Source organism: Prenolepis imparis, unplaced genomic scaffold, assembly GCF_030444845.1.
Source record: "Prenolepis imparis isolate NDT839.2.m4 unplaced genomic scaffold, iyPreImpa1.0 SCAF_9, whole genome shotgun sequence".
NCBI lineage: Eukaryota > Metazoa > Arthropoda > Insecta > Hymenoptera > Formicidae > Prenolepis > Prenolepis imparis.
The window spans coordinates 526,227-534,806 of record NW_028141167.1 but is presented as its reverse complement, the minus strand read 5'-3'; the positions used below and the strand labels follow the sequence as shown (position 1 = coordinate 534,806).

Genomic DNA, 8,580 nt, shown 5'->3' with positions numbered 1-8,580 from the left:
AAGCAGTGGTATCAACGCAGAGTACTGCAATAAAAGTGCGATTTATGATCCCGCTTATTCTTACGCCAGTGAAATTAATTGTGAGTGGAATTGACGTTAAATATTTTTTTATTGAAACAAGAGCGAAACATCCTGGACAGATGTTTCGACGATCGGAATTAATCGTCGAGCATTATCCATTAATCATTGGCTATTCGTATTCGTTCGACACGATTTTATCGATCGCGGAAAAAACGACGAGTTAAATTAAAGAGCTCTCAGAAGCGTCTCGTGCACGTCTCGACTACCTGTCGTCGACCGGTTTCGATCGCGATTGACTCCTTGAACTTCGAGATTAGTCATGCTCCTGCCAGGAAATCGAGAAAAAAGAAGAACCTGTTTTTCTCACGGAAGGGCAACGTTTTCACAATGTTAAATTCTCGAGAAGAAGTTAAAATGTGTCGCGTTTGAAAAATTGAATAAATGTAGGTGAATAAATTTTTCACTCTATACAACTGTATAAATAATTAATTTCCGATAAAGATAAAATACAATTGAGGTAGCATTACATTTCTTGCAATTTTTTAATTGATTAGAGTCTCCTTTATCCTGATATTAAATCTTTAACTACAAGAATTTTTATTATTAATTATTATATTTTATAAAATTATTTTATGTTATATATATTTATTATATTACGAGAAATTCGGGATCGCGAAAAACTCGAGATTCGTATCTGAATCGCTCCTTTTTGTTTCAAGTCTGTCAACCGGTTTTAGTACACCTACTTTACCAATATATTATAAATATATGATCGCGGTGTAAAAAGACATATAATATACATATACACACACATATATTTTCTTAATAATTTTGCTTTAAATATACGAGTCTTTTGTTACCTTCAAGTCGAGCCGAAGGTATGCGACTGTGAAAAGAGCTCACCTTTAAATCGACATGCCGTCCGTCATGTGAATATCGTCGATGGAAACCCGTCACGCTCGAAAGGATCGTCGACACGATCATGCGATCACGATCACGTACGATCAAACGTACCGATATTTATTACATCTTCACCTTGAAATGCCAGATAAATCGCGACAACTTGAAACGTGAATTTAAAAAAAAAAAAACTGACGAGTTTTCCACCACGTTACGGAGGGTATCTTGAAGAGACGATTGCTTAAATCACTTCTACTCGACCGAGACGCGCGATTCGCGATCTGAATGTAAGGATCTGATCCACGAGACACACCTGACGAAGAGTAAAACCATACTAAACTGTGTATATGATGGTTGTCGGGAGCATATCCCTTCTCCGGCCTTTACCCCCCTTCTTTCTCATATCCTTTCTCTTCCTCTCTATCGAGCAACCCTATTTGACCTTTTCTTGTCCCCTCTCTTCCGATGGACCTGCTTTGACAGCTCGGTAGTCTAATCCAATATTTTTTTTTTCATCCTCTCTTTGAGCGACCTCGAACTAGTGAAAAAAAAGTACACACACTCTCGGCAATAATAAAATAGATAATATAATAAAGAAATATAGGGGAGAAGAAGAGGGGACATATAGGGTGTAATATGTATTTATATTTCAACTCTACTTTATAGCATATCTAGAATCCTTTAAAGTGCCTTCTATTTACGGGTTCTCTTTATAAATAATTTGGAATCGATATTATTTCATCAAGAGATTAATCATGACAACAATATTTATTTATTTAAAATATAAATTCTTAACATTCGAAGTAATCTTGATAACAAAAAATCTATAGAAGAAAATTTTACCGAAATAAAATTATGTCATTGCATTTTCTTTGCATCTTTATTATTTTTTCTATTTCACCTCGAATGCACAAGTTCTTCTTCAATCTCTAGGAAGGGGTGAAAAAATCGAAGCCTATAATATCACTCGTTCGGGAGGCGCGAACAGTTTTCCCGTCTATATAATCCGTTGCTTTAACAACATCGTGTTCGCCGATTCTACGAGCGCGAGTTTATGGATTATACGGTGCGCTTCTCCCCAACACCATAAAGTCTGCCAGAGGAGATTTGCAGACGCGCGCGTGAGTCACGATACGAGAAGACGGAAGCGAACGAGAGGAACCGCTCCGCGTCCTGTGTACGGCGTAAACGTTAATATCGTTCATTCCTTATGACGTGTCGAGCCGGAGGAGTGCAAGGGCCTTTAGATACCGTTAACCGCATCCCGCCATAATTTCCTCTAATATCTGGCCCTTAATCATCATCGGATTCCTAGAGAATCCTCGTATTATTCTACGCGAATCGAGGATTTTTTTCGGCATCTCGACGGGATCTAAGACGATCAAGTTTCTGAATCACACTGCTTTTATCACGTTCACGAAATCTTTTTGTCACTTTTCAATGCAGATGCATTTAATTTTGCGTTTCAAGAGATATACGTCGGGAAGCATCTTTTGATAGCCAGAGAGGCGGATTCCTTGCGGAATGCGGTCACGTTGGAAACCGAATGTTGTAAGAAAGTCGCCAGGAAGACTTCTATACCTCGAAAACAGATTGATTTTCGCAACGTTGAAAAGTTTGCCTCTTTATTCCACTTGAGATTTTCATCATCAATCAGAATTATAATATGATAAAATTATAATTAAAGATTCGCGGATAAAAATCTCAAAATTTATAATTTCGACTAAAGAATGAGATTCTAATTTGATCGATAAATTCATATAGATAAAAGACATTTTAGAGAACCCGATGGTAAACTGTATATATGTGTGTATATGCAAAATTATAATATGTATACATATATATATATATATAAAATATTAGAATTGAAATATTTTTATTGTCGTGCCAAGTGGTTTATCGATTAAAATAGATTATATAAAAGAAAAATATATGAGAATGTATATATTTCAAAATTTGTGTTCAGAAATTGAACGAGATAGCTGGCTTCACCTTGGGTGAAGATGCAACGGTCAGGCAGGGATTGCTTAGTTCAGTACTCGAAATTTATGTTTTCACACATTGTATTTGTCCACAATATAATATTCACAAAGGAATATCGTCGGAGGCAGGCGGCACTGTTTTGAATAGTCGTTTGATGGATTTCGCTTTGAAATTAACAACGGCGTTTCGCGAATATCAACTCGACTCGTGTATCGGATTGCGAGATGTTCACCAGTCGAAGAACGAGAGAGATCTATTGCTTTCGAATTCCGGCAGAGCAAATTCGGTAGGATCGTTATCAAAAGAAAGAAAGAAAGGACGAAAGAAAAGAGCTGTCTATTGTCTTGACAGCACGCGCTGCGCGTGATCGATACGTGTTAGCACGGCAACAATTGTGTGACCGTGTGTGATGAACACCGGGTGATTGATTTATTGACTAATATAATCCGAAGATAATACGAAAATAATATGCAACTAAATATAATATAATATTGACTTCTTCCGAAACAAATTCTATTTTATAAAATTATACATATATTGTATATATAAGCAAAATTAATATAATTATATAAAATAGAATTGAAATATTATGCATCTATTATCATATCTTTTTGTTTTTATATTTTATATTTATATTATATATATAATATGAATCAGCAAAATATATACTAAATAGAATCAACACTATCATGTTTTGGAAGATAAAATAATCGATTCGTCGCTACATAAATTATGTAGATATAATCGCGTGTAATTTATGCACGCGCGCCTCCTATTCTCGAACGACTCGATGTCTGTTGTGTTTGCAGCACCGCATCTTTCGACTCCTTTTTTTTTCTTTGTCTCACGAACATGCATTCGATGCATCCGCGTGATCGGCGTGACTCGCATCGCATTCGCGGCATTTTATTGTTTGCGACCCGCTCGAATCTATACGATCGGGACATTAATATTCGAGAAACGAAATTAAAGTGATGAAATTAGAAGAGAGCCTCTGTTTTTTTTCTTTCTTTTTTTTTTAACGATGCACGCGAATGATTCATGCTGCGTGTCTTTACGCACGTGTCACGCACCGTGCTGCGTCACGTGGGTATATCTCTAGATTTCGCTTGAAACCCATACAGGAATTTCCTTGTTAACTTTTTCACATCTCTTAAATCATTATATTTTATTGTTATTAAATAAAAATAAATTGGTTAAATATACAAGTTTTAATTTACACAAGTTTAACGATATGATAAAATAGTGAGTTTTTCTAAGATTTTTTTGTTGAAAAAACAGAGTTTTATTAAACTAAAAACGTGCAGAAAATAGTGATAAAAGTGGGCGCCAATTGAATGCTTTTCTTCCTATTCGAGGGGGGCACGTGTCCGGAAAACTAAATCATTTTATTTATAAAGTCTTGGAGAAAACGATTGATATTCAGGGAAACGCACGAGTGTGTCGACAAACTTTCTGCGCGCATTGTAGCCATTTCCGTTTGCAGTTTCCGTTGCGCGTCTTTCTATCGATAATAAATTAACGCGGTCTATAAATAGAAATTAATCTAATTTATATGTAATTGAGAGAAAACTAGTATATATATAATTTATTTTCAAAATTTTTATTTTTAATTGTCTAAAAATACTTGACGCGCGTATTTAAATCTATATTTGAAATATAACGAGACAACTAGAAGGGAGGGGAAGCAGGGGAGAAACAAACTCGCGAATTTAAAAATTAATTCAGTTGCGACCGCGATATTTATAGATTCGTTCGCGACGAGTTTTAATTGGGAGAGTTCGCGACAGACGAAATAAATTAATTATCCGATTAAGTAAGATTAACGATTACACTGCATATTTCTGGCATTGATATTTTCACGTTTGTATATTCAAAAACTTTTAATTTATCGTAAATAATGCAAAAACATGGGAAAATGTCCAAAACATCGATGTATCCTTTTCTGCGATCCAAAAAGAAAAATTTTAATTAAATTGTTAATTAAAAACCAAACTATTTATGGTTTTAATTAATAAAATATATACTCTATAAATGTATTGTATATGACACGCGTTTTCTCACAATATGTGATAACTTTATAATAACACACGTACCTAATATTGATTTTGTATATTTTAATTTGAAGTAGCGCACGTGAGGCTTTCGGGTTAAAATCAGGTCTTCAATTATTATTCCTAGTATTTTGTGTCGCGTATATATATCTGTCGCTATACATGTCCTCCACCCATACTGACAATGAGTAACTAGCGCGATAACGCCACTTCCGGCTATAGGGGGACGTAAAATAAAACGGAGCAAGCAAAGGAGAGAAAATTATTATCATTATTCCTTCGTCGCGTACAACGCACATGCGACTGCATGTTTCGTTCACCTGGGTATTTGCACCTGGTCAGGTCGTAACCCTCGCGAAAGAATGATACGATTTGTGTTTAATGAGTCAGCATCGAGAACACATTGAATTTCGCGACACTTTCTACGCAAACATCATATAAATCAAAATCACAATTAACAAAGATGTTATTTAATTCTTTTGTTATGTAAGCAATTTTGTATTATGTAAGAGTGACGTTAAATTCAAAATGAGATACACATATAAAATTAAAAGTGTGTGTACGAATAGTTTTATAAAATTTTCACTCTCCCGCGCTTCGCTGTCGAAATCCGGGGAATTCATAAACGTGGCCAGGCGTTAAGTATTATTATTACCGCAAGTTTCACTTTTCCTTTTACGCGTTATTATATTATCACTTTTGCACGTAAGCACGTATGTATGCGGGTGGAATTTCCACTTTTCCATAAATTACACATCGCATTTTTTTCCTTCTACCTAATTAATAATAATTTTTTTCCTGCCATTCTCTCTCTCTTTCTTCTCTACTATTATTTTTTTTTTTTAGTATAAATACATAATTTTCTAAAACTTATTTGTAGAATAATTAATTAAGTTGTTGAGTAATTAATTAAAAAGAAAGAATTAATTAAAGCAAATGTCAATATTGTTAGTAATAGAATTTGAGGAACATAATTGCATTTTGATTGCGATTAATGTCATTAACCGTTTAAGCATAAATTAGTCGTTTACCTTGTCTTGGGTCAGTTTTACGGGCTCGCAGTCAGATTCGACATAAAAGATGGAATTCATTTCTCGATGAAACCGCATAGTTTTTGCCTCTAAATAATTCATTAACGCGTTTCAGTTATGCGATTTGTGAATTTTTACGTTTAAAAAAAACATAATAAAAAAAACACTCGCGTGTCACATTTTACACTTCACAAATATTCACGTTAAAATGATTCCGTATCACTAATTTCTTTCAACAGCCTTCCGATAATTAAAACGCGTTACCTTAACAAATGTTGCAAATCAGTTTTCTGCTTGTGTGATTTATGATTATCTAAGAATGAATTATATTGATGTATTTCAATCGCGTTTTTATCCAATCAAACAAATTTTGTTTACGTCTCTTTTCAATTTCAATTTTTTAATTATATAAATAGCGAATGCTAAATAACTAAAGATTTTTTAATTACAAGAGAAACACTTCAAGAAAATCAAACGCAACGTGCGATCGTCACGGTGGTCCCGTGAAAACTGGAAAGCGAAACCTAAATAATTGTGCACCTTCTCCCGTTTGAGATACGTAACGCATGCTCTCCCTACTCTATCACAAGTAATCTCTCTTCTTTCTCTCTTCTTTCTTTCTTTCTTTCTTTCTTTCTTTCTTTCTTTCTTTTTTTCTTTCTCTCTCTCTCTCTCTCCTCTATCATCCTCGTCATCCCTATGCTCCCCTTATGCTGGTCGATTATCTCTTTCAACCCGTATCAATTCTTTATTCATCGAAAGCAACGGCAAGTCATAACGAGTGAAGTAACCGAGACTGACAATGAGAATAAAAATATCTGAATTTCAGTTGTTTGACAGTTGTATGCCAGTTAAATTAATAAGTTAATGCGAAAATATATTTAAGTAAAAAATAGAAAACGCTAATAACTTTGTTTCAAAATTGACAAGTCTTTTTCCTTTTTTGGCAAAACCAATTTTACAGAATGACTGTTGGAACGGAATTATTAATTACGGCAGAACCTCATCTGATCCCAGGGTAAAATCTTAACCTTCACGAAACGATAATAATTTTTCCCTCTATCATTTATATTAGAAAGTAAATTTATAAAAAATAATTTGACATAATTGTATTGAATAAACGTTGCCCTGCAAATTTTAAGAAGATCGTGTGGATTTTTTCTTTAGGTATACTGGTTATTGTCCGCAATATCGATTCAGATATGGTGAAACATATGCAAAAACCACACATAAACTATTGCTCGATCCTGCTGTTAATCATGCGAATACGCTCATTCTGTCGAATCGTGCAACCGATGATTACAAGGTATGAACGAATTCATAACACTATGTTCTTGTGATAAGATAATAAGATAAAATTGTTTAACAAGTTTTCAAAAATTTGCTGAACAAGCAAAATACATTTTAGTTACTTATGTGACATTTTATAATAATATTTATTAATTCCTTAATAATAAATACGTATATATAGGCATGGCGGCCGTCAAAGAATGATATAAACATAGTTAATGCTCGTTTCAAGAGAACCGATCCTGTATTCGTGCACTCTATGTTACCAGGATACGAGGGTACTTATATCGGTTTCTTGTAACGCTTATCAAAGCAAACTGATATGAATATCAGTAAAATTATCACTAGTCCACGTCACGTCGCCATGAAACAAATTTCTTTTTATACTCATTCAAATGCTATATTGTACATATATTGCCTAGGTTTCATACCAGGATTGAGCACTAGAATCGGACAGAGATACACGGTGCTCGCGACCGAAGGGCTTGCCGATTTCGAACGGCAACAATTACGAGCTAGGGAGAATTTAAATCGATTTAAAAAAATGATCGACGTACAAAGCGGACGGGCCGAACCGCGAAATTTGGAAGAACGTTTGGTGAGAGAGAATCCCTGATATTGAATTATATACGTCATTTAACATTCAAATATCTATCATAAAAATAATTGGCTTTAAATTAAAGAATCTTGGAACACAAGATTCTTATCAATGTTTAATATTTTTTGTAGATGATTAGGAGCCAATTTAAATTACCCGTGCTAGCCGTGCGACCTGAATGCATGGCAGTGAATAAGAATTCATCGTAAATGAGAAATGTTCGACATCAAAGAAACGTATATATCTTATTCGTTTTACATATGAAAAACTTAACAAATTGTAGTAGTACTCAATTTCGCTAAAATAATCTCAAAAGATATTTTTCTAAAAGACATTTTGTTTAATTGATCGCTTAATTATCATAAATATTTTTTACTATTGTCCTACATCATTTGTCGCGAAATGACATCATCTCTCAATTAAAAAACTCCTTTTCTAAAAAACGGCATGTTAGTCGATTCTCGCAAGTATTGTTGCCTCTTTTCCGCGATGCTGATTGGCTGTCTCGATTCGCGTTGTGCGTTATATTCCTAGCATCGAGAAGCTGTCATCGCGAGAGTTAGCAGTTTGACAGTTTAAACAAAATAAAATAAAATAAAATAATATGTTTTAAATAATATATTTTCATACTTTAAATTCGATTAATATTTTTGACAGTTATCAGCTGATGTCTGTCAAAAAATATTAATCGCAGATAAAGTGT

At 34.1% G+C, this 8,580-nt stretch overlaps 2 protein-coding genes across 7 annotated transcripts in view; one reads left to right on the top strand and one right to left on the bottom strand.

Annotated features, from left to right (window-relative positions):
* LOC145940476 (uncharacterized) overlaps positions 1–8,580 on the bottom strand; it is a 38,219-nt gene that overhangs the window by 27,591 nt on the left and 2,048 nt on the right. Inside the window, exon 1 of one of the 6 annotated variants that reach the window (XM_083045673.1) lies at positions 5,990–6,307. The exons of 1 other annotated variant lie outside the window; for it this stretch is intronic. In XM_083045673.1, coding sequence (XP_082901799.1) covers positions 5,990–6,091 — 102 coding nt within the window. In that variant the 5' untranslated portion in view covers positions 6,092–6,307. Of the gene's footprint in view, positions 1–924; positions 1,259–2,913; positions 3,151–5,989; positions 6,308–8,580 lie in introns of those variants that run through there. 4 more of the 6 variants (XM_083045672.1, XM_083045679.1, XM_083045675.1 and 1 more) reach the window with 4 other exon arrangements.
* Positions 6,662–8,330, top strand: LOC145940487 (CIMIP2 protein GA14893). Its single transcript, XM_083045704.1, has 5 exons — positions 6,662–7,007; positions 7,157–7,295; positions 7,461–7,557; positions 7,702–7,877; positions 8,009–8,330. Exons 1-5 carry the CDS (start codon positions 6,955–6,957, stop codon positions 8,084–8,086), a joined length of 543 nt encoding a protein of 180 aa, XP_082901830.1. The 5' UTR covers positions 6,662–6,954; the 3' UTR covers positions 8,087–8,330.

Excerpts from the sequence above, each read along its gene's own strand:
- LOC145940487 (XM_083045704.1), top strand. The coding sequence starts at position 6,955 with ATGACTGTTGGAACGGAATTATTAATTACGGCAGAACCTCATCTGATC. Across the intron at positions 7,296-7,460 it reads GTGCAACCGATGATTACAAG|GCATGGCGGCCGTCAAAGAA; the intron begins GTATGAACGAAT and ends ACGTATATATAG. Across the intron at positions 7,558-7,701 it reads TATGTTACCAGGATACGAGG|GTTTCATACCAGGATTGAGC; the intron begins GTACTTATATCG and ends TATATTGCCTAG.